We start from the raw sequence: 25806 nt of genomic DNA, 5'->3' as shown, positions 1-25806 counted from the left end.
GCTGAGCAAGAGGAGGAGCCGGCCTTGCTGTTTCAGGGGTGCAGAGGCGGGAGAAAGTGTCCGTCTGAGTGGACCCACGCTATTCAAGTCTATGATTTTCGCACAATGGTGAAACTGCCTAACAACGCATTTCTTAGAACATATCCCTGATGTTTATCAGCACATGACTGTATATAAACAGATTTATTTGAATGAAGTGGCTCACACGATCGCAAGGCTTGCTAAGTTTGTGGTTTGTAGGGCAGGCCGGCAGGCCAGAAACTCAGGCAGGAGTTAATGTTGCAGTCTGAGGCTACGTCTCTTCTCCGAGACCTCAGTTTTTGCTTCTTAGGCCTTCAGTGGATTGGATCAGACCCGCCACATTATCGGGGGTCATCTCCTTTGCTTAAAGTCAACTGAGTGTAGATGCGCCTTCACAGCAACACCTGGACCAGTGTTTGCCTGCCCAAGCTGACACAGAAAACTGACCACCATCGAGATTTCTGGAGCTCAGCCCCCTGGGCACGCGGCACAGTCATTTTTGGCAGGTCATGAAGCTCGGGCTCCCTCCCTCCATTTGGCGGCTTGAGCTTCAGATGGTAGCAGTGGTCAACCCCAGTCATGTACATGGGCACATGTGCCCTGGTGTGCCCAGACGAGTGTCTGCTCAGTGTCAGGACACAAAATCCCAGTATGGGGCTGACATGGATGGATGCATGACTGGGTCAGCACTTGGCTGGAGGTGCTCCTTTCCCTTCATGGTAACACACACACACACACACACACACACACACACACACACACACACACAATGGCATATCCTGAATCACATGTTTTGCTGAGGGCTAGATTCAGGAAACCTGGCTGCTTCCATGCCAGTGATTGGTCAGTGCAGCAAAGACGTGTTGGACGGCTCTGCACACTGTGGTCCTGAACCGTTGCTCTGTGTCCCTGACCTTGACCTTGCGTCAGTGCACGGCACGGAGCAGAACACTTGTTCAGAGAGGGAATGCGTTCATCCAGACACAGCCCTGGCCTCGTTTACTGCGTGAGGCACTCATGCTCTGTGTAACTGGAAATTTTTAGCCTCCCTTTTGCAAAGGAGGAAAACAGGCGCAGAGAAACAAATGCCACTGGCCCAAAGTGGTGCCAGAGCTGGCAGCAGTGCCAAAGGGCCCCCCAGTCTGTCGGACTCCAAAACCCGATCATGTCCGTGACCCCACGTTGCCTCTCACGTGCCACACGTTTCCTGAGCACCTGCTGGGAGTTGGTCACTGAGCCCACCCCGCATTCCCCAGTCCAGAGGAGCTGTGTAGCTCATCCAGGCCCCCCAAAGCTGCTGGCAGGTGGGGGGTGGGGGCTGCAGGGACCAAAGGTCACACATTCACCTTGAAGCTGCCTCCTGGAAGGCCCCTTAGGGAGGAAGGGGGTTGGTTTCCTCCCAGGAACTTCCCAAACAGTGGAGCCCAGGAGGTGCCCTGCCCACCACCACCCACGTCCTCGTTCTTCTCTTATCTCTCGGGCTCCACAGCCACTGCGCCCCCCCCCCCAGCAAAGAAGGTGAGACCTCACAGAGCCTGTAGGAGCTAGACATGAAAGCCTTTGCCAGGGAAGCCGAAGAGCAGTGAAAGCAAACACCCAGATAGACCCCACCCACGGCAGATAGGCATCTTGGAGGCCCCAGGGCTCCGGGCCACAACTGGCCCTGTCCATGGCCCTGTCCCGTATCTGAGCCATCACTCGGTGCAGCCAGAGCCCTCAAATGCCCCCCTTGCAATTCCAGCACCACCCACGTGGAAAGATGGAGGCCTGGCAGAGGGACAGAGGCAGCAGCCTGAAGTCCAGCCAGAACCAGGGCAGGCGAGGGGAGGCCGGAGGCGGGCAGCACACATTCAGGAGGGCCTGCTCCGTGCAGGACTCGGGCCGGGGGCTGGAGTTCAGCTCTGAACAAGATGCTCAGAGTCAGGAGAAAGCACGAGAGCATGCGCACGCACACGCACACATGTGCACACACAAATAATGAAATACAGAGGATCACTGCTATAGGGACAACGGGTTGAAGAAAAGGACACAGGACAGAGAATGAGAGAGCAGCCGGTGGGCCTCGCCCTCCTCTTGGTCAATAGCCTCTTCCATTCACTTTCGTTCTGACTGGTTTCTGACACAACCACGGTTTCCCGGAATACAATAGAACACAGGCAATTTCCTTTTCTGCCTTTTCCATGATCACCAAGGGTTCCATAGGGCGTTTTGATGGCTTCCCTGATGCCTGAGTTGAGCACATGGATCTCTGGAGGGCCAAGGCAATATTACTAAGTGTTTGGGGGCCTTGCCAGGATGATAGTCACCCAGCAGCAATTGCCCTGATGAGGAGCAAAGCAGCAGGAACATTAGCCATTATTTTTGCATTTTAAAGCTCAGGAGGAGTATGTGTGGAGCCTGCTGGGGGTCTAAAACATCAGTGATGACTGCTGCTGTGAGTTTGAATTCTGTGCCATTGGGACAACTGTTTCAGAATCAGCTCCGTTTAATTTTCAGTAGTCACAAAAACAAATGTCTTCTCTGGAGGGAGGGGCTCTCTCACCTCCCACCGTGTCTAGGCTCCTCCAGAAAACACAGGAAGAGGGAAGTAGAAGAACCAACCACACTGACTCCTCCATGCCCATGTTCCCCCCCAATGACATCTCCTCCCTGGCCACCAATAAATGGCAGTGTGGACACGGCCAATTTGACTGACAAGTCTTCATGGTGTTTGTTGCTTTAAGAATCTTGGCATCAACCAGAGATTGGGCAGAAGGTTGGGGGATGAGGTCTGGGAGCCCAGGAACGCCCCGAGACATCCCAACTTCAATCCTACAGGGTTCCATTCAGTTCCTTCGCCTTTCCCTGCCCAGGTTTCCTCCTGCCCTGCTGCACAGGGCAGCTGGCCTGCAGCAAGAGAGACAAAGGCCCTGTCCACAGATGCAAAGAACAACACTGACCGACAAAGCTTTCAGGCCTTCTCCAGCCCTGCCAGACCTCAGGCCAAGAAACACGCAGAGCCAGCACCTTTGTAATGAGCTGAACAGAAACAGCGGGGGAAAGGGCTCGAGAGATCGAACCCCAGCAACAGGTCCTGTCCCTAAGGGGCCATGACTCTGCTCTGGGCCCTTCCCAGATGTGCTTCTTTTGAAGGGCCTGCTTTGTCACAGGCCTCTGTGACTCTTCACTCCTAGGCCTTTGCCCCGGTAGGTGTTCAGTAACCATGTGCTGAATGAATGAATGAATCTCCTCTACATGTCGGTTTCTTTATTGAAGGTACAAATATCAAATTTGGCTGGGACAGGATTGGTGAGGGATAAGATAAATCTATATTGGAATTCCTAAAAGGGACAGGTGCCTCTCAACTTTATGTACTGATAAACCCACTGTAAGTGGAAAACATCACAAGTGGAAAATGCATTTCATACACTTAACCTTCCAAACATCACAGCTTACCCCGGCCTACCTTAAACGTGCTCAGAACACTTACCTTAGCCTACAGGTTGGCAAAACCATCTAATACAAAGCCTGTTTTATGACAAAGTGTTGAATTTCTCATGTAGTTTATTGAATACTGTACTAAAAGTGAGTAACAGGATGATTATACGGGTACTCCTACTGAATGTGGATCGGTTTGCAACATCCTAAAGCTGAAATATCCTAACTGAAACCATTGTAGGTTGGGGACTGTCTGTACTCACTAAAAATATGACCCGGAAGCCTTGTGGACTGTGCTTCGTGGGGGACCATTCCTCCTTCCAGAGCCAAGAATAGCTCAGGACAGGGACTCTGGCTCCTTTGAGAATACTGACAGTTTCACTTTCCTTTGTTCCTCTGTACTCCCCACCCCCTACCCCTGCACCCTGTCCCCTCAGCCTGCCCAGCCAGCTGGGTCCTCTTGTGCCCTCCTCCCCACGCCTCTGGGCCCAGCTGTCGGGATGAACACAGTGTCAGTGTGTGAGCGGCAGGGACAGTCCACACACACAGCCTCGTGCTTCCTCGGGCTCTGTCCGTCTTCCCCTCCTGCCTCTCTCCCCCCTTTCATCTCAACCCGGGCTGTGTGTTCCTGCTATGTAGGCAGCGGTTAAATGCCAAGGTCCTGGAGCCAAGTTCTCCTGGGTCCCCAGCCTAGTTTCAGCACTGACTAGCTGGCCGTGTCCCTTGACTTCAGTCGCCTTCCTGTAAGCAGGGATCAGAGCAGGGCCTGCCCTGGGGTTGTTGTGGGCATTTACGAGGAAGCACTTTTCACATTGTCTGCCTCAAGGTAAGTACTGTTGGGGCTCAGAAAATGTTACCCCGAAGTCTGGAGCTTTGGCATGCTAAGTATTGTGAACTAAAGGAAGCTGGACAGCCTCGGAAGCAAGGTCTCTGTGACCTTCTCCTATCCTCCTGTCTCCTGCCCCTATCTCCCTGACATAAGTCACAGAGACCAGAATTCCTCCTTCCTCAGGGCAGGTCACAGAAACTAGGACCCCTGTCCCCCAAAGCAAACCATAAAACCTACAAAGATCACTCTCTCTCTTCTCCTCTGAAGACCCTCATTCCAGAAGGGTCCTGCCCCATACCCAGGAGGAAGGAATGAGACACAGAGAGGCCAAGAAGACTCTGGACAGGCCTTGCTGGGTCTCCCCACTCAGTCTATGACCATTCCCACTTCTCAGACTATTGTCAATCGCATTTCCACACGGCTGCCCATTCTTCATTGAATCTAGGCACAAAAACGGACAGTTTACCCTGGGTCTTTGGGTCTTCATTTCTGAAGGTTCCTGTGTTGTGGAAAATTTTGATTAAAGAAACTTGTGCTTTTCTCTTGTCTTTTTTGTAGGTGTGTTGGCTGTGACGCTTCTGCCCCTATAGTAGTTAATAAATGTCAACCCTAATCTGAGGAGTTATTTGTTTTGTATTTTTGTCCTTACAAAGTGATCAAATTTTAATACATACCTAAAGGCTTGGATTAAACAGATCTAACATCTGGAGTGGATAGGAAATATTTTTAGAAGGAAACTGATTAATAATAACACAATAATGTTATAATATCATCATTTATTGAGGAATTACTCTCTTTTAAGTACTTTGCTGATAATAACTAATTAATAATTAGCTAATAGTTAATAATAAAATAGCAGCCAATCCTAAATCCCAATGGATGTAGCCATTTGGCTGGTCTCTGCAGCTTACCAGCTGTTGGTTACGACGGCAGACTTGGGCTGCACCAGCCCCTGGGCTGGAAGCCTGTGCCTCCAAATGGGGCATTAAGTCAGGCCAGTGGGCCCTGCAAAATCCCCCTCACCCCTCCAGATAAATCCTTTCTTTGTATCTGGAGAGACTGTGGGTCTTGATATTATCTGGGGACCCACCCAGGCAGCTTTGTGTGTTCCCACATGGTTTCTCCCCTCCTGGAAACAAGAACAAACACTTTCCTAGTGTCGTCCCCAGGAAAGTTAATGTTTTCTCTGTTAATGAGAGAACGATGGGGTGGGGAGGAGCTGGAGGTGGGGGGGATGAAAGTTCCTGTTTGGAGGTGGGGACCAACAATCTTTAAGATGCCAAGTGAGACCGCCCTTTCTTTCCTCAATTCCTGCATGTACTGTTGAGGGTTTGTACAGGGAGAAATTTCTGCTGATTTTCCCTAGAGTTTTCTAAACTTTTGATATGTTGACTTAAGTGGGCTCCAACCAGTAGGCTCCTTGTGTGTTGATCATAACAACAGCTTATGCGTATTACCCAATTACTAAGTTCCAGGCACTGTTCTGGGCATTTTACATTGATACGGACTCTTTCCTTGGCCAAACTTCAGGTAGACTGCTCTGAACCCTCTTCTTCTTCTTCTTTTTTTTTTTTTTGGTAGAGATGAGGGTCTGGCTATGTTGCCCAGGCTGGTATGGAACTCCTGGGCAAAAGTGATCCTACCCCCTCGGCCTTGCAAATGCTGGAATCACAGGCATGAGCCACTGTGCCCCACCCTACCCCCAGCCCTCTTCTTAGTAGGCCTTGACCTTGACCTTCTGTATCCGCCTGTCCTTGCTGGGCCTACACAACCCAGTTTTAGCAAGAATCCTGCTAATTTAGCAAGAATCCCCCCCACCCTTGCGGTCTCCTCCTAGTAATTTTCCATCCACTGACTCCCAAACTCTGCTCTTTGGCTATAAATCCCACTTGTCCTTGTTGTATTGGGAGCTGAGCCCAATCCCTCTCTCCTGTGGCGATACCCCTGTTGTGATAGTTTTGAATAGTCTTCCTTGCCTGTCGGCTTTAACAAGTGTCAGAATAGCTTTTTCTTTAACAATTTGAATTAGCTCCTTTATCCTCACAAGGATCCCATGCGGTAGGTATAGTTAATAACCCTTCTACGCCGGGAGGGAGAGAGGAGAGAGGGTGCCCCCAGGGATGAGACACCTGCTGCTGCCACGTGGGCAGTTTGCCCCTGGACGGCCCCCAGGCCCTCCTGGCTGTAGGTGGTCCCATCAGCCCGCCTCGTGGGATATTTTAGCCAGGCAGGATGTTGCGCCCTGTGCAACACGAATCCGGAACTTGTGACTCTGTGCCAGCCTCCCCCACGTCCCACCCGGGCGGTGGCGGGAACCTGGAGTCGGGAGGAGGGCGCGAGCTGACCACGCCGTCTCCTAGCGACCGCGCGGCGGTCACGTGACCCGCTGGCCCGCCTCACGTGGCCCAGAGCGGAGCCGGGGTTGGGGCTGGAGCAGTGGGCGGGGCGGGGCCGGCAAGTTTGTCCCTCGAGTTGGCAGCCCAGGAGCCCCCGCGGCTGCCGCGCAGGTGCCCTCCGCCTGGTCGCGATGGAGCTGCCCGCGGTGAACCTGAAGGTGGCGGCGGGCGGGACGGGGCGGGTCTCCTCCGTGGGAGGGACGTGGGACGCTCGCTTTTTAAAGGAAGGTGGGAGGACCCCGAGTTCGGGGCGAACTGCCCCCATTTGGGGAGGTAGGGAGAGAGAGAGATGCACAGACCCCCCGGCGAGAAGCCGGGGAGCTGACAGGCCGCAGCGGGGAGAGGGAGCCAGGCGAAGGCCAGCAGGGACGACCGAGAGGGGCAGCTGGAGGTGGCAGGAGGAGTCAGACCCTCCGGCGGGGAGCGGGGTCCCAGCATGGCTCTGGCCTGCGCGCCCGGAGTTCCCCTGGAGGGGGAGGACGGCGCGGGGAAGTGGCCCCCGGAGCCCAGGGAGGGGCTTGGCGGCCGACCCCTCTCCTACGGGGACGGAGGGGCTAGACCTCTCCCCGGGGTCCCCGTACTGTCCTGGGAAACGCCTTTGTTTGCTACATCAGATTAAGAAAAGCAGATGTTCCCAAACAATTGGCATTCTTATTTCACAATTGAGAAGCACGAACTCCAATAGAAATTACCTAAAAACAGAAAACCCCAACTTTGTGCACTTGGGAAACGCTGCAGGGCTTCCTGGAGTGTCTTCATTTCCTGAGCCGCGCTCAGCTCGCGGGGTGCCAGCGCTGTTCTTCTTTTCTCCGCGCCCAGCCCCAGTCGCCCTGTGTCCTGGCTCATTTGCAACAGAGGGGCTGGGGACTTTAGCTTTGGTCTGGAAGGTGTGGACTTTGGACCAAGCCGGCCATTTTGGGTTTTGGTGCAGGCTCCTTTGAGACCGTATCCAGGAATGCGCTCTTACTCATGAGTGACAAAGCATTTATTACCCTGTTGGTGTCTGGGACTAAAGGAATCTAAAAGATGGCTACAAAGTAACAGCATAATCCGTGTTTGGATTGTTACAGTCTGTGCTATGACTTGCCCTGGGCGGTTTTCCCTTCTTGCTTCAGCAAACCTTCCTGAAGCTGCCAGTCAACACTAGGGGACAGATGGCTGGAGCCAGAGAATGGACTTGGGTGGAAGGGTTAGCTGGAAAGAAATTTACATGAGGGCAACTGAGGTTGATTGGTGTCAATACTCACTCTGTACCAGGCAATGTGGGGTTAACATCAATTACCTTTTCTCTGATTAGAGATTTGCCTAAAATAATTGCTAAGAAAGGATCAGGTGAGGGGGAGAGCTGCAGAAGTTGGAAGGGAAGAGAGCCCTTATTTATGTGGCATCTGTGGTGTGCCAGGTTATTTAATCACAGCAACCTTCCGAGAAAGCTGATATTGTCATCTTTTTACAGATGAGCAAACTTCAGCTCAGCTGGGGTAAGTTGCCAGGTTCCCACAGGGAGTAAGTGGCAGAGTGAGGATTTGAACCCATGGGGCTCAGACTCCAGTGCCCTGTTCTTTCCTGGTACCATATTAGTTAGGGCCAACTGTGGCCTTGACTGTTTCTGTCCCTCTGGAGAATTTAGTCTGTTAGGGCTTTTTAGAGCAGCTTTATGGGCCTGACAGGCCAAGAGCGTCCATGGGCGTGAGCTGTGCTGGCTTTGTGCGCCCAGGATGAAAAGGCTGGCCCTCCCCTTGACGTGGGAAGCAGGACCCCATGTCTCCAAGGGTCCTAGCCACTACCAATCAGACAAGTAAGGGCGGGGAGGCCCTGAAGCACTAGGGTTGCCAGGTAACATACGGGACATCCCCTTGAATTTGGATTTCAGATCAGCAACAGTTTTGTAGTATGAGTATGTCTCAGGCAATATTTGGGGACATGTTAACAAATTATTCATGATCTTTCCCTGGTGACCTAGTGGCCAAAAAAAAATTATTCATTATCTGAAATACAAAATTAATTGGCTGTTCTGAATTTTTGCTTGCTAAATCTGGCTGTCTTATGGAGGGTAGCTGTTGACTCCTTGCTTGCAGGCATTTAATGTGGACTGTTCTGAGGCCAGAGCCCCTCAGGAGCTGGGAAACTGCACCCTGGGCCTGTGCCCCCACCCACTCCTTCATTGCGTACCTTCCTTGGGCATTGGCTGACTGCCTGCTTGTGCCCAGCTCAGCCAGGGTGGGCAGTGCTGCCAGCTGAGAAGAAACAGCTGCCCTAGGCCCTTTGCACAAAGGGCAGTCCCTAACTGAACCCCATCTATGCCTCTCTTAAATCAGGTCCTGAGCTGGAAAAGTGACACTGTGACAAGCTTAGAGAGGACTAGGCTTTCAGCCAGGTGTGGCGGCTCACCCCGGTTATCGCAGCACTTTGGGAGGCTGAGGGGGAGGATCACCTGAGGCCAGGAGTTCAAGACCAGCCTGGGCAACATAGCTAGACCCAATCTCCACAAAAAATTAAAAAACTAGCTAGACGTGGTAGCACTTGCCTGTAGTCCCTTGAGCCCAGTAGTTTGAGGCTGCAGTGAGAAATGATCGCACCACTGCACTCCAGCCTGGGCAACAGAGCGGGAGCCAGTCTCTTAAAACATAAAAACAACTCAGGAAGCCGACTTCCCAGTCATAGTAATGAGGACTGCTGCCTGTCCGGGGCTGACTTCCTGGCAGGCACTGTGTTCAGCACTTCCCGCACCTCTCTGCCTCCCTGCACCCCTGGATCCACATAGCAACCCTGTGAAACTGATGTTTGTTTTTTTTTTTTTTTCTTTTTTTTTGAGACAGAGTCTCACTCTGTTGCCCAGGCTAGAGTGCCATGGCGTCAGCCTAGCTCACAGCAACCTCCAACTCCTGGGCTCAAGCGATCCTCCTGCCTCAGCCTCCCAAGTAGCTGGGACTACAGGCATGCGCCACCATGCCCGGCTAATTTTTTCTATATATATATTTTTAGCTGTCCATATAATTTCTTTCTATTTTTAGTAGAGATGAGGTCTCGGTCTTGCTCAGGCTGGTCTCGAACTCCTGAGCTCAGGAGATCCACCCGCCTTGGCCTCCCAGAGTGCTAGGATTATAGGCGTGAGCCACCACGCCCAGCCTGAAACAGACGTTTTTATCTCTGCAGAAGAGCAAACAGCAGTTCCGAGAGGTCGGGTGACTTGCCTAAGGTTGCATAGCTTCTAAGTCGTGGAGCCAATGCATGACTCTGCTTCCCCTGTGTGGCAGCCCTGACTGGTGTCCCTTAGCATCAGCTACCCTGGGGGAATCTCACTATCTCATGTAACAGGCTGCCAGGTGTTTGCACGGGATGGGTAACAATATATTCTGTATGTTCATGTGTAGGTTGATGGCAGTTCTGTCCACCACCTGTCTGGGAGGTCTCAGCCCCACCCCCCACGGGTGCTCTAGTGGCCTAAGTCTTAGTCTGCATAGCCCCTTGGTTTCTTATAAGCCTTTCCTTCTCCAGGTTAAACTTCCCCATTCCCATCCGCCCTTCCCTGGCTCTTGTAGATGCCAACAGTGTGTACAATGCATAGAGCACAGGCCTCGGGCCAGACAGACCTGCATGCAAGGCCAGGCTTTGCTACTTATTGGTTGTGTGACCTTGAGTAGGTCTCCTAACCTCTCTGAGTATCTGTTTCTTTCCTGTAAAAAGGAGATACAAATAGGCCCTACCTTCTAGGATGATAGGAGGGTCTGGTAGTCCAGGAGGTATTGTAGAATTAGGGTTAAAAACTCAGGCCGTATAGACCAAGTATTCTGAGATTGGTGTCTGGGCTCTGTTGTTTCTAAGCTTTATAAATTGGTCCAATTTACTTAGTCTCTCAGAGCTTCAGTTCTCCCCTATACAGTTACACGGATGGCCTGGGTCAAGTGTTCGGTACAGTGTAGATGCGAAGCAGGCAGGTGCTTGTCAGTAGCAGGAGGTGCTGCTGTTGTGGTTCCAGGAGGCCTGTCCCGCAGAGGTACTTATGGTTATTAAGTGGATGCAGGCAGTGACCGTCCAGACGCCTGCCTCTCTGGGGGTTGAGGCGTCCCCGTGGATAGACGGGTACGACCATGACATATGCTGCCTCCATTTCACGGAGAAGGAGCCCGAGGTCTTGGCTCTTGGACCAGCACCCTGGTCTCCTATTCCCAGTGCAGTGTCCTGTGACCCTCTTCTGCCTCGGCCCATTGGCTCCTGTCTGGGCAACAGCTGGGCAGCCTCCCCTGGGCTGAGCACTACAGTGAGAGTCCAGGGGCTCAGGCCCTTCTTTCTTCCTGCCCAGCCAGGAAAGGTCCTGCTGCTCAGGTGTCTCCTGGGGTCCCAGATCCCCCTCCCGTTTAGCTCAGGCCTCTCCCCTGCTTCCAGCTCCTCCTCCAGACACTACCTGAGCATCCTCAGCATCTCCGCCTCCGGAAAGCTCCCCCAGAGGCAGCAGACAGTTCCTTTGTGCTGACAATGAGTCACTGGCCCCTCCTTCCTTGGGCTGCCAGGGCGGCCAGGGCCTGTTTGGCTCAGTTTCTCCCTGGAGCTTTCCTGTACATTAGGCCTCCCTGGGTTGGGGGGGTACCCTCCTGTTACAAAGATGGGGAAACTGAGGCTGAGGAGGCTTAGTCTTTTATGGGTTTCTTTTCCCAGGGGCTTAAAATAAGTGATCAAATGGTGCTGACTTTCTTAAATGTTTATAAAACGAAAGTGAAGTCACGTGGATGGGCTTGCATATCTTTTAAGGGGCTGCAGTTTTGCCAGGTTATACTATTTTCTTCCCTACAGAGATGGCGGTGGTTTGGCCCTTAGCCAGCGCTCGCTGCGTATCACAGGCCCTTCCTGCTCACACACAGGTTATCCAGAGCGAGTGACCTGCAGGGGACCCTCCTTGCATATCGGCCTTTCATCCTAAGCCCCATTTTCTCCGTAACAGTCCAGGGCTCTGCAGAGCCCAGACACGCCCACCTATGAAAGACCTGTTGTGTGCACAGTGTAGATACGGACAATAGACCACCTGGAAATGGAGATTGTTTCTGAAACAGACTCAAAGTGGGAAGGGTTAGATGTTGATTTGGGGAGGAAAGTGTGATGTGAGCTGCCTCCCCTCTGCCTCCTTCCTTGGTGGCTTCTCTTGGTCTGAAAGCCGGACTTAGTCCCACTGTGCCGACTGCGTGGTGAGGCCTCAGCAGGCCGCTTCCCCTCTGAACCAAGGTTTCCCATAAGGCAGAGGGGCAGTGGTTACTCTGAAGATAAAGATCAGAATCTTTATCTCCGGGCCCAGCCCTGCACACACCCCCAGCTTCCTGCCTTCCCTCCTCCACTCTCCTCTTGCCTTCTCTTCCAGCCACACTGGCTGCTTTTTAGTTTCCAGAATGTCCCACGCCCCCTTGTGCCACAGAACCTTTGCAGGTGCTGTCCTGCCTGCTCAAAATGCTCTTATTTCCCCTGTGCCCTGCACCTGTCTCTTCTTCAGAGAAGCCTTCCCTGCCGTACAGTGAGGTTCCGTTTCCTTTGCTGAAACTTCCCTTCAGGACAGTGGTCTCCTTGGACCCCAGGCTCTTAAGGCCAAGTACCTGATTAGCGAGCATCTCCCTGCTGGACGTCAGTCCTGGGAGGTCAACTCCACGCCTGCTATGCTCACCTTTGAACCCCCAGGGCGGATGCAGAGCAGCTGCCAGTGTGCTGGGCTGAACTGTCAGTGTTTAAGAAACTTAGCGCTGTTTGATCACTTCTCTTAAGCTCCTGGGAAGAGAAACCAATGGAAGACTAAGCCTCCCGTGCCTCAGCTTCCCTGTCTTTGTAATGGAAAGAGGCCTCATGTCCAGACAGTACATCCCGGGTTTGATCCTGGCTCTGTCGCTGGCCTGCTGTGTGACCTCGGGCAAGTTACTAACACCTCTGAGCCTAAGTTTTCCCAGCTGTAAAATGAGGACAATGGTCCCTCAGAGGATGCGAGGACTCAGCGCGTGCATACACGGAAAGCACTTAGGCTGGTGCCCAGCACACAGGACGTGCTCAGTAATAGATGGAGGTGGATGATCGCGAAGATTGCCTCTAGAGCTGGCCTTCCGAGAGACCCAACTCAGCCCCTGCAGAGCCTCGAGACCTCTGTAAAGCTGGGGGCATCAGTCCTTATAGAATTATTTTCCTAGTCTTTACTTCGGCCACGGATCCAGGCCCCTTTTGTTTGGTTCATTCACTCTGACTCTGGGCCCTGGAGATGAGGGCGAAGTGTCCCAGCCATCTGTCTACTCTGATTTCATCCGCCCTCCTGTGTGAAGGACGCCCGTGGTTCTCACTGGCCCAAGTAACTCCTCAAGGCTGAAAGCTCACGCTTCCTGTGTGAAGGTTAGGAGCACTCGTTTTGGAGTCAGAGTTGAAATTTAATTCTAGTTTTGCCACTTGATATTTGTGGAATCTTGATCAATGTATTAATAATTGACCTCTGAGCCCAGTTTTCTCATCTGTGAAATGGGGATGATAATGTCTGTTCCAGAGGCTGCTGTGAGGCCCAGATGAGGTCATGCAGGTGTTTGGCGTAGGACCTGGCACATAGTAGGTGCACAATAAAGAGAAACTCTTCTAGAAATGCTTTTCCCTCTTCCTAGTTCTTTGTTTGTTTTTTTTTTTTTTTTTTTTGAGACAGAGTCTCGCTCTGTTGCCCGGGCTAGAGTGAGTGCCGTGGCGTCAGCCTAGCTCACAGCAACCTCAGACTCCTGGGCTTAAGCGATCCTCCTGCCTCAGCCTCCCCAGTAGCTGGGACTACAGGCATGTGCCACCATGCCCAGCTAATTTTTTCTATATATATTTTTAGTTGGCCAGATAATTTATATTTTTAGTAGAGACGAGGTCTTGCTCTTGCTCAGGCTGGTCTTGAACTCCTGACCTCAAGCGATCCACCCGCCTCGGCCTCCCAGAGTGCTAGGAATACAGGCGTGAGCCACTGAGCCCGGCCCCTCATCCTAGTTCTTTACTGCAGGCTGTGACGTCTCCTTCGGCCTTTTCATCCAGGCCAGACACCTGGGCCTTTTGCTGCAGACCGGCTCATGGGTGCTGTCTGGGCCCAGCACTCGTGGCTCCTGCCCTGGGTTCTCAGCAACTCTCCCTCCCACTCTGACCCCCACCCCCCACCCCTCAATCCCTAGTAAACTCCCACTGACCCCCGAGCCCCACTGGGCTCTTCACTGGGGGCTCTGGGCCTCTAAGTCTCAGGGCCACCCCCGCCTCAGCCACTGCCACACCCTCCACCCATGCAGTGGCCGGGCCTGGCTCAGCTTTGCGCTCAGCCCAGGTCCTCTCTGGAAGCTCTGGCCTTGGCCGCCCACTCTCGCCCCCAACGCAGCCTCTGCTCCTGCTTACTCTGCAGCTTTTCATTCGGGCCTTTGTGATTATCAGGAGTAAAGACCAGTGCCAGTAGAGGAGCTATTATTTTAAGGACCTAGAGGGCAATAAAAAGGGTGGAATGTTGCAGAAATCCGGACAAAAAGCCAGAGGGATTTTTTTCCGAATCATAACTCACACCATGCTGTCTCCCTGCGGAAAAGTCTCCCATGGCTTCCCCTGCATGAAGCCCACGCTCCGTCCCAAGGCCCGAGGGCCCCTCCCTCCCTCCCGCCACCCTACCCCCCGTCTCCTGCCACCCTCCCAGACCCTCCCTCTCCAGCCACAGCAGCTGCTTTCCCCCTGCCCCCCCACAGTGCCCCTGCTCCAGTGTCCCCAGAAATCACCCTCTTGCGAGCACCCCCCATTTTCCATCAAGGCCTCTGGTTCCAGAGCAGAGTCCCTGTGTTCCCCAAAGGAGCCTCCGGCCCTTGGAGGCAGGACAGGGTGTCAGCTGCCCCAAGGGAAGGCTGAGGGGGTGAAGTGGCAGCTCCCCTGGCCTGGCCTGGGTTCTTTCTCCTTCACCGCTGGGCCGCTTGCTGTTGCAAGACAGACATTTCTGCTGTTGCAAGACAGACATTTCTGAGGCCCTCGGGGGTGCCAGGCGGGGGCTCCTGGTGCTCACATTCACAGACCTTCTCCCCCCTTGTGCCACAGGTGATTCTCCTGGGTCACTGGCTGCTGACAACCTGGTAAGTGACTGTGGGTATCTGGCTGCATCCACGCATCTCCTGTGCTGTGTCTCTCGGGGTGTGTGTCCACGTGTCTTCTGGGCTCTGTCTACATGTCTCCTAAGGTCTGTGTCAGCCGGGTCAGGTCCTGGTTCTGCCATGTTTTAGCTGGGTCACTTTGGGCGAGCGGCTCCGCCTCTCAGGGCTTCGGTTTCTCTCTGGGCATAAGGAGTGTACACCCCGCAGGGGCGAGGAGGGGGAAGTGTGCCAGGGTTCATCAGACGCTGCCCAGGGCCCGCCATGCAGCCAGGCTCCGGCATCGCAGGCTCGATTTTCAATATTTCCATCTCTTTTATCTGTTGAGCTTCTGGGAGATTTCTCTGCCAAATCAAGATTGGAAACCATTGAGCTCACAGGTGCATTTTGCACACTTTGAAGTCCAGTGCACATGACTAGCACTGTGAATAATGTGAACAGCGCTAGTCATGGCTCACAACCTGGGGGAACGGGGCCAAAATGCAGATTTCTCAGTCACACTCCCCAGGGTTCTGAGCTGATGAGTCTGGGCTGGGGCCCAGGCACCTGCTTTCTTAAAACCAAAAGATGAGGGCCAGGTGAGGTGGCTCACGCCTGTAATCCTAGCACTCTGGGAGGCCGAGGCGGGAGGATCACTTGAGGCCAGGAGTTCGAGACCAGCCTGAGCAATAGAGCAAGACCCCATCTCTATAAAACAAGCAAACATAAAAAAGCCAAAAGGTGAGATGACTTATTGAAAGAACTGTTGAGTCTGACTGCATTTAACACATAAGTACTTTGCATGAGTTTTCTGCCTGTTACATTTCAGGGAACGGTATTTGAATTCATGAAGTGCCCTGCTGCGTGCTGGGGCGGTCTAGGCCCGGTGGCCCTGATTGTAAGTGAGGCAGACAAGACCCCTGTCCCCCTGGATTTTCTATGCAGCACAGCAGGTTGGGCAGGAGCATGGCCTGTGTGTTCAAATCCCAGCCCTACCACTTAGCAGCTGTGTGACCTTGGGCAAGTTTCTTAACCTCTCTGTGACCCAGTTTCCTCATCTGTGAAAGGAGGATAATAATAGCACCTCCCTCCGAGATTTGTTAACACACAAATGCGCATAAATGAGTTAATTTATTTTATTTATTTTTTTGTGAGTCTAAATGAGTTAATTTAAAGCACTTATAACTGTGCCAGATACTAGCAAGTGCTCTGTCAACGTTAACCGTGATTTTCACTGGATTGGCAAGCAAACAAACATAAACAATGTCAGCAGCAACACCCTAAACAATAGACCAGGGTGGGCGTTGTGCTGGGAAAGTGATCTTAGCATTGGTTGGTGAGGGACGGGGTCTCAGAATGCACATTCAAGCTGCCACCAGTGACAAAAGGGGCTGAGTGTTCAGGGCAGAGGGGTGAGCACAGCGCGGTGGCTGGGTGGTCAGTAAGGGCGGGGCTGTGTTTGGCGGATCCCCCTGGCCCCTTGGGCCCTTGTGAAGAGTCTGTATTTTATTCCAAATGGGACAGAGAACTGTTGGAGGATTTTTAGCAGAGAAGTGACAGCATGTGATTGACATTACGGTTGCTATGTAGAGAACAGAGTGGCATCCAGGAGCCCGGCGTGGGGTGGCTATGGCAGTAATACTGGCAAGAGAGGATGATGGTTTGGACCTGCAGGGACAGGGCCAGATTCAGGATCCGGGAGGGAGGTGGAGCCAGTGGGATTTGCTGACATTGCTGGCACCTGGCCAGGTGGCCCCGCAGACTGTGGCCTGTTCTTGGAAGAGCCCTTGAGACCCCAGAGCAGGAGGGAGGGGACCTACAGGGTGGTGGGCACCTGATGGGACCGAGGTGCCTCCCCTTGCAGGGGCTGCTTCGTGTTCTCAGGCTCCTATGCCTGGGCCAACTTCACCATCCTGGCCTTGGGCGTGTGGGCCGTGGCGCAGCGGGACTCCGTGGACGCCATAAGCATGGTAAGTAGGGTGGGGCAGGAGGTGGCCGGGAGTGGGACAGCAGTGCAGTGTGGGCCACGCCCCGGGCTCTGCCTCCCACTCCTGTTCCGATCTTCCCTCTCTTCCTGTGGTCTAAAGCCTTGTAAATCTGCTTCCGGGCTCCCGGCCCACACGTGTCTGCACTATCCTGGCCTGCCGCTCCGCTTGCCTGGCCTAGAGCTCCCCAAGTCTGCTGTGTCTTCCCCAAGAAAAGCATGGGGTGGGGTCCCCCCAGTGCCCCAGACTGGTCACTCTGAAAGGGCAGAGGAGCATCCACCTTATAACCGCCTCGAGGGCTCTTTTACGGGGTAGGGAGGGGGCTGGGAGACCCAGCCAAGAGGAGACTGCACTACTTTACGAAAGAGAGTTGACCTAGCCCAGCTGCAATCTCCCACACAGGGAGCTTCCTGTACCCACTAAGCCCTGGGAGCAGTGAGCTCTCCAGCTCGGGCCTCTCCAGGCCAAGGCTGGGGCATCCCAGGACAATTGAGAAGAGATTTTCTTTGTGGTGGAGATGGGTTGGGTTAACTCCAAGGGACCTTCCATCCTAGAGGTCCAGGAGCCAAGTGTTGTGCCCCGTCATGGCCCCAGGGGTGACGGGAGATGGGTGGGTAGGGACTCTGGTGGGGCTGGCAGGCCGAGGCCCCAGCCTGCCGTCTGCAGCCAGGAGGCCCGTCCCCAGGCCCTGCCTGCTTGCCTGGTCTGCCTTCCAGCAAACCCTAAGGACACAGCAGGGCACGAAACAGCTTCCAGTCTGGGATCCATGATGGGGGAGCCACAGGGGCATGGTGGGAGTGTCAGGGTGTCAACTGGTGACAACATGTTGCTTGTCTTGCAGTTTCTCTGTGGCTTGCTGGCCACCATCTTCCTGGACATCGTGTACATCAGTATCTTCTACCCACGGGCCGGCCTCTCAGACACGGGGCGCTTTGGGGCCGGCATGGCCATCCTTAACCTGCTGCTCAAGCCCTTCTCCTGCTGCTTCGTCTACCAGATGTACCGGGAGCGTGGGGGTGAGTTCCTCATCCGCACTGGTGAGGCCACCAGCTCCTGCCGCGCCATGCTCTCCCTTGCCTGGGCCCCAGCCGCTGCCCTGTGGGTCAGCCTTGCCCCGTGGGACCAGGGCTCCAGGTGCACGGAGGAGCGTGGCATGGTGCTCTGCCCGGGCTGGAAGGGGTACAAGTGCCTGGTCTCTGCTGCAAGAGCCCTGTGGTCCCCTGGCTGTCCTGATCCGCTGTGACCTTTCCCTGCTTTCAGGCCGTGGCCAGGCCTCCTCTCAGCCCAGAGCACGGGCGCAGCTGGGGGTGCCATTCAGGTCCCAGAGGCAGCCTGAGGCCTGCGGGTACCTGCGGGGGCAGCTTCTCATCTCTGTTCCCACCTGGCCCCGCTGCTGGAGCCCCACTCTCCTACCACGTGGGGTTGTCCCTTTCTTGTGGCAGAGACAGCGCTGGGTGGCCGAGGGAGAGCCAGTGCTGGCGTGGGCCACGGGAGCCTGGCTTTCTCCCCCAGCCGGCACTCTCGCCTCTCGCCTCTCCCACGCCCTCTCTGAACTCCTGAACTCCTGTACCCCTTCTCGTGGCGGCCGAGCCATTTTCCCGATCTCCGACCCATGCTTTCACTTCCCTTCTCTCTTTTTGAGACAAACGGGGAGGGGCGGGGAATGGCCTTCTACCTTTCACTCCTGAGAGTCCCCAAGTGGCCTGTGACTGGCCCAGGGGAGCAGTTGGGGCGAGGACAGGAATGGCCTGGAGCTGTCCACCCTGGCTGACCTCAGCACGGACCAGACCTACCCCCTCGTGACAGGAGCCAGGAACATTCCTCCCACTGGACAGATGAGGAGACTGAGGCCTGTAGCCCTTGACACTTGTTCAGGATCCCAGGACAAATGTGCACAGTGGGGGATGTCCTCGTGCCTGGGAGAGGAGCCTGTGAGCCCAGGGCTCAGATTCCTGAGCATGGCCTGCTTAGGGAGGCACCATGGCCTGGCGGCCAGGGGCGCTGGCATTGGGCTCAGGTTTCAGTCCCAGCGTCATCAGCTTAGAGCTGTGTGATCTCAGACAAATCAGTTCATCTTTTGGACCCTCAGTTTCCTCATCTGTAAAGTGGGAACAATAAAAATACCTGCTCCGTAGGGATATGAGAGGATTGAATGAATGATACACACTAAAGGCTTAATGCCTAGGGCTACCCCCACTGTCACTGTCCTTGGTGTCAGGACACACAGCTCTGGCCTTGGGGGTGAACCTTGGTCCAGATTCACTAAAAGCATCTGAGTTCTCACCCTCCTTTCTCCTCCCCCCCATGTCCGCTGCCCTCCAGGCTTCCTCGGACCGTCTCAGGATCGCAGCGCCTACCAGACAATTGACTCTGCAGAGGCGCCCGTGGACCCCTTTGCAACCCCAGAGGACAGGGGTCAAACCGCCCGTGGGTACTGAAGTCAGCCCTGCTGTGCCTGGCCCCGGCCTGGGCACCATTGCCTTCCCTGTGCCTGGGAGGTTGTTCCAGGGATGCTCCTGGCCTCCCTTTCTTGGACCTAAGATGGAACGTGTCCTCCCATCCCCATCTCGGGTTGCCTGAGTCAAGTGCCGCAAAAGGCCAGGAGCCCCGTGGGCCCCCAGCCCTGTGAACACTCCTGTCCCAAACTCCCTGAGGCCTCCCCTTGCTTCAAGGCACCCATTGGTCCCCAGGCTGGAACTGTGGTCTCTTTCTCACCTCCCGCCCCAGAGCTGCACCACGGAGTCTGAGTCAAGCTTAGGCCTCTGAGGGCTGGTGATGCCCCCACAGTTCCCCCCAGTTTGGGGCACACCCCCGCAGGAGCTCTGAGAGCTTCGGGCCATTCTAGCCACAGGAGCAGTCGGGCATGGGAGTGAGGTCCCCATGCTTCTCACTGCCTGGTCACTTGGTGCCTGGGGACCCTGGGGCTGGAGCCGAGAGGTCTCTGCAGCACCCATGACCCACCACAGCCTCCAGCTGCCCTTCTTGGGGCCATGGCATTAAAGATGGCATTAAAGTTTGGGGAATTCTGTAGCTAGGCTGTGTTTCGAGCCATGTGCTATCTCCTGGCTGGGCTGAGGCCTGGACTTGCCAGTCCTTTGAAGATTCCTCCTCTGAATCCCTGGGTGGAGCCTGGCTGAGCTGCTCCGTTCTTTTGTGGCAGGAGGAAGCGGGGCACTTGCGTATCAGCTGGGCTAGGCCTGCCCTGTGCCCGGCTCTGGCCCAGCCGAGGCCACAGGAGAGGAGGGCCCTGGTGGGTGTGTGCATGGGCACCCGTTTGTCTGAACCAGCAGGCCCGGGTATTGGCGTGAGTCCTGCTCTGCCACTAACTAGCTGTGTGCCCTCAGTGTCTTCTGGAACGGGGTGGTGCCCGCTCAGGGGTGGTGATGCAGACTGAATGTAAAGTGCCTGGCCCTACGTGATGGCAAAGTTGCTACTTGAGCCACTGGTGGCAGGTTAGGAGGCCACGGGTGACCTGTTCCTGGCAGCCCCTGTGTTCTAGTCGCAGCTGATTTGGACCAAAACGTGTCCACAGACTCCTCGGGTCCCAGCTGAGGCCCACCCCACTGTGACTTGTCTGGCCATTCACAGTTGGCTCTTCTGCCCTCTGGGCACCAGATGCCTGGGCTTTTCCAGGCCATCCTGGCTTGTCCCTGGCACCAAGAGGTCAAGGCCAAGTGCACAGCCCCCACCATTCTCCTGTATCCATCAGAAGAGGCCACGCACCCACCAGGTGCCAAGCGCGGCCCGGGCCCAGTGGTGAACTCGGGCTGCTCTCTGAGATTTGGGGGTCTCCGTGTCAGGATTGCACCCCAAGGCAAGACCCCTGAAAGAAGGGAGCACAGGCCTCCAGGCTGGTGAGAGAGGCTGCTCTGGAGAAGGGACTCGTGCCGCGGCTGGAGGGATGCAAGTGGCTGCAGTTGTGCGAACTGGGGACAGCCTCGCTGTCGGGAGACAGGCCAGTAAGTCCACTCGTTGCCTCGGGTGCCACCCGGCAATCACAGCGAGTGACCTGGGCGTATTCTTATAAACGCTGGTCCCCAAACAGGAACAAAGCAGATTGCAGAATGGCATTAGTGTGAATTTTAAGACCTCACAGCAATGCCATGTATCATTCTTGGGTATATGGGCAGTAACAGAAAAGCAGGGACTAGGAGGACGCATGTCAAGTTCATGACTACAGTGGCCTTGAGTGGCGGAGGAGTGTGGCCTGAGGGGCATGGGACCCTTTCTCTTGTTTGGACCAATTCCGGGCATGGGGAAGGCTTGCAGCCAACGTGCTTGTGCACCTGTGTCGTGAACGTGTCCGATTCCCAAAGGGAACGAAAAGCGAGGGCAGGGCCTCGGCCCGGGCAGTGGGGCAGATGACGGAGCCTGCCAAGCACAGGGGGTGGTGTGTCCAGAGGCCTCGGTGCCTCGTAGTCCCGGACACCCGAGCTGGACTGGCTGTCTGGGGTAGGGGCAGAGGGAGGCTCCCGGCTCAGGTAGGGTTCCCCAGAAGCAGACCCTGACAGGAAAGCAAGGGATCTGGGCCTCTGGTCATTGGCAGGGGCCACTCCGAGGGTGGGAGACGGTGACTTAAACTTCCGGGTACTCCTGCTCCCTGACCATGCAGGTGACGTGGCTCCAGGAGCCCAAGGCCATCAGAGGCAGACAGGAGTGGTGAGGGTCTCCAGTATGGCCGACCTCCCCCCCACAGCAGGCCCCGTGAGGGACAGCGCTCAATATAACGAGGGCTCAAGGGCCCCCCATGAGTGAGGCTGTGTTCCAGATGCAGGGGGTGCCAGGGTGGAGGGAAAGTCACCCGGGAGGTGCTATTTAGCATGGGAAGCTCTAGGCAAGGGCACAGCTAACAGGAAGGCGAGAGGTGGGGCGCCTGCCCGGCAGTGTGGCGGGGGCCGAGGGAGGGAGGGGGAAGATCAGGGAGGCAGGGGCCTCAGATGGTGCAGCGTTAGTGGGTGGTTTGGGGGACTTTGGCTTTTGCTGAGTGAGATGGGAGGCCCCGGGCAGAGTCGGACACGGGCTGACTTACATTCTGACCGGACCATGTTGGTGGCCTGGAGCGGGGGGTAGAGGTGGGGGTGGTGACAAGTGGTTACTCTTGGACACACTTTGAAGGCAAGCAGCGGGTCTGCTGTGGGGTTGGCTGTGGGAGGCAGAGAGGAGCCAGTGACCGCGAGTTGTGGGCCCGAGCGGCTGGGAGGCCGGAGCTGCCGCTGGCCGGGAGGAAGGATGGGCCCAGGGCGAGGCCGGGAGTTCGGTCTCGGGTGGGCCGCGCTGTGGTAACGGGGCTGTCCGACCGGACATCCTCACCACCGTGTGCCTTTTAAAAGGCCCCTGTCAGCGGGGACTTGGAAGCAGGACACTCTCCAGGTTTGAGTTTATAGTGTCTGATGTTCTAGAAACTGTCAAGCACAGGAAGCAAATTCCACTTGGCTGGTGTGTTGGAGGGGGTGGAAGTCGCTTGTCCAGTTTTCAAATCTATTTATTGTTTTCTCAAAGCTGAGCCCCCCAGATGAGGAAGCCAGAGAAATTGCCCAGGGGAGGTCACTGCCTTCTCCTGTTGGCCAAAACCGGACCAGGGCTGCTAGTACCCCCAGGGCCCCACCTCCGCCTGTCCTCAGTCTCCAGAATAGCCCAGAAATTCTAATTTTCACAGCCTGTCTCCAAACTGGCTCTGGAGCCAGCGAGGCTTGGCTTAAATCCCAAAGGTACCCTGTGACTGTGTAAGAAACAACAGTCTCTTAACCTCACTGTGCCTCAGTTTTGTCATCTGAAAAATGGGAATAATAGGCCAGGCGCAGTGGCTCATGCCTGTAATCCTAGCACTCTGGGAGGCCGAGGCGGGTGGATTGCATGAGCTCAGGAGTTCAAGACCAGCCTGAGCAAGAGCAAGACCCTGTCTCTACTAAAAATAGAAAGAAATTAGCTGAACAACTAAAAAATATATAGAAAAATTAGCCAGGCACAGTGGCGCATGCCTGTAATCCCAGCTACTTGGGAGGCTGAGGCAGAAGGACTGCTTGAGCCCAGGAGTTTGAGGTTGCTGTGAGCTAGGCTGATGCCACGGCACTCACTCTAGCCCGGGCAACAGAGTGAGACTCTGTCTCAAAAAAAAAGAAAAGAAAAGAAAAAAAGGAGGACGCAGTAATCACTCTCTCCTTCAAGAACTGCTTTAGAGTTTAAAAGGCTCTTTCTTAAACATCTGACCCTCACATGGAACCCGGGAGGCAGGTGAGGTAGGTGTTACCACCCTCCTTTCACAGAAGAGACGCCTTAGGTTTAGAAAGGGTAGGGACTTAAAGGTTAGGGACTTGCCTAAGGTCACACAGGAGCAGAACAATCTTGATCACAGGTCTTCGGACTCCTGACCCAGTGCTCTTTCCTCTCCCAGCAGGTGCTTAGAAAGGAGCAAACACAGGCCAGGCACAGTGGCTCACGCCTGTAATCCTAGCACTCTGGGAGGCCGAGGCGGGTGGATTGTTTGAGCTCAGGAGTTCGAGACCAGCCTGAGCAAGAGCGAGACCCCGTCTCTACTAAAAATAGAAGAAATTATGTGGACAGCTAAAAATATATATAGAAAAATTAGCCAGGCATGGTGGCGCATGCCTGTAGCCCCAGCTACTGGGGAGGCTGAGGCAGTTGGATTGCTTGAGCCCAGGAGTTTGAGGTTGCTATGAGCTAGGCTGACACCATGACACTCTAGCCTGGGCAACAGAGTGAGACTCTGTCTCAAAAAAAAAAAAGAAAGAAAGGAAGAAAGGAGCAAGCACAGAATCTGGGCAGAGGGAGGGAAGGGCTTGGCAGGGCACGGTGGGGAACATCATAGGCAAAGGCTTGGCAGGGGTAAATGCGGGGACGTTTGGAGCTTTGAGCGTGATTGGGCCAGGCTCACGGCAGGACGAGGAGTGGGTAGGGTGGATTCCACGCACCCCAGGGGGGACCGGAAGGCCAGGACAGTTTCGCCTGCCTGGCCCCCGCAAGAAGTCTGCCCCAGGCCGCGAGCCTTGCTGGCGGCGTTGCAGTGCCTGGGCCGGAACCCCCTTGCAGAGGACCGCGTGCGCAGTAGCAGGCGCCGGAGGCCACGCCCAGGGGGCGGGGCCGCTCTGCTCTCTGACATTCCTCCCGCATCCCCCACCCGCCCGGGTCGTTAGCCGTCCCAACCCAAAGACCCCCCAGGTTCAAACCAGACTGGGTGCGGGCGGACCCGAGGAGGACCGACGCACGTGAGGGCAGGAAACTGACCGCAAGCTCTTTTGGTGGGGACAGGCGGGAGGCTCTGAGTGTCCTCAAGTGGACAAGGATGGGGGTGGAGCGGCGAGGGGGGCAGACGGAGGGAGGGTGAGAGGCAGGGAGATGGACAGATGAGCCCAGGCGTGGGGGGGGTGTCAGAAGGGATACTGTGGATGAGCTGCTTCAAACCGCTTTGCCAAGAGGTGGGGAGGACTGGTCCTGCTTGGGAGCCCGCGCTGCGGAGCCAGCCCTGGGTTGTCCCGCCGAGACCGGGGCTGGGCAGGCGCCTTTCTAAGCTCCGGTTTCCTCATCCTTTAAAACAGAGAACCCAGGCCTCGGGGCTGCGGTGCAGGTGAAATGACAGATGCCTGCTGAAGGCTGCAGGGTGCTTAGCATGGTTCATTCATTCATTTATTAATAACATGTGGTCATAAGCCCCTACTGTGTGCCATGCCCTAGTTTATGTGCCGCAAATACGCACGGAAAAAAGAAACAAAACAGCCTGTCCTTGTGTGGCTCATAGGCCCCTGCAGGGAGAAACACCCTCCTTTCCTCACCATGTTAGGTGGCAGTAATAAGTGCCACAGGGAAGTAATGCAGGAGCGGGCAGGGAGCTGCAGGTGGCGAGAGTGAGGCAGGGGAGGGCCACTGTGGCATTGGAGGCAGGACTTGCAGGCCTGAGGGAGAGGACAGAGAGGTCCAGCAGAGGGAACAGCAGCGCAAAGGCCCTGTGGTGGGGGCGTCGTGGCCTGTTGGGGGAACAGCCATGAGGCTGGTGTGTTGGAGCTGAGTGAGCTGGGGGGAGAGGAGGGAGGGCAGGCTGGGAAGGTAGCTGAGAGCCGGAGAGGGAATGCTTTAGACTTTGTGGGCCTTAAGGTCTCTGTTGCAACTATTCAGCTCTGCTGTGGTAGCCAGGGAGCAGACGATCCATGAACCAGTGGGCGTGGCTTCCTTCCAATATAACTTTATTTACGTAACAGGCCACTGGCCCACGCCTTAGTGTGGCAACCTTGGGCCTCGAAGGCTCACAGGGGCGTTGAGTGGGCTGGGGAGCATTTGGGGCATTTGGGCTGAGGCAGGGCCTGGTCTGATTTAAGCGCTCACAGAATCAGCCTGGCTGCTGTGTGGGGACAAGGCTGTTGGGCATGGGGACAAGGGCAGAATCAGGGAGACCGGCTGCGAGGCTGGAGGTGATGGTGGCTTGGCCCAGGGAGGTGGGATGGAGGCAGAGCAGAGGCGACATTCTGGCTGCCTTTGGAAGGTAGAGCACGTGGGATTAGCTGCCGGTGTGAGGGAGAGGGCGTCAGGTGGCTCCAAGATTCTCATCTGAGCCCCCGGAAGCCTGGCGCTGCCATCCGTGGAGAAGGGGACATCTGTGCAGATGGGAGAGAGCTGGTCTTCGGGAGGGCAGGGAGTTCAGCTTTGGACATACGGGCGCTGCAGTGCCCATTAGACTTGTGGGTGGGCGTGTGGAGGAGACACAGACCTGCCCGGTCAGACCTGCCCCGTCTGCAGCAGCTGAGGTCTGCAGGGAGGAGGAGGCAGCATCCTGGGGTTCCCTGGAAGGCAGCTGTGTGGGGGGGGTCGCATAGGGGGAGGCGGGGAGGGGGGACTGGCATTTGGGTGGGATGAGGGTGAGAAATGGCCTGGGACCCAGAGGCTCAGAGGGGTGTTTTGGGAGGGGGGTTGTTTTGTTTTGTTTTGTTGATGGAAGCAATAATGGCTGTTTCTGTGCTGATTGTGCCTGTTCAGTAGAGGTGTGGGAAGTGTTGACAGTGGGGGCCCTGCCTAAAGGGGCTGACATCTGGGCCAGGGCCTGGTCCCCAAGCTGTGCCCTGGGGCTGTGGGGGCCGTGC

The 25806-nt window shown here is 55.4% G+C and overlaps 1 protein-coding gene across 1 annotated transcript; it reads left to right on the top strand.

Annotated features, from left to right (window-relative positions):
- Positions 1-6705: 6705 nt before the first annotated feature.
- On the top strand, positions 6706-19750 carry LOC123634471 (angiotensin II receptor associated protein). The gene is made up of 5 exons (XM_045546125.1): positions 6706-6821; positions 14707-14741; positions 16600-16705; positions 17562-17736; positions 19043-19750. Exons 1-5 carry the CDS (start codon positions 6795-6797, stop codon positions 19156-19158), a joined length of 459 nt encoding a protein of 152 aa, XP_045402081.1. The 5' UTR covers positions 6706-6794; the 3' UTR covers positions 19159-19750.
- Positions 19751-25806: the final 6056 nt, after the last annotated feature.

The sequence above is a fragment of the Lemur catta genome, chromosome 3, assembly GCF_020740605.2.
Source record: "Lemur catta isolate mLemCat1 chromosome 3, mLemCat1.pri, whole genome shotgun sequence".
NCBI lineage: Eukaryota > Metazoa > Chordata > Mammalia > Primates > Lemuridae > Lemur > Lemur catta.
Note: the sequence above shows the minus strand (reverse complement) of the source record. Positions and strands in the feature narration are given on the sequence as shown.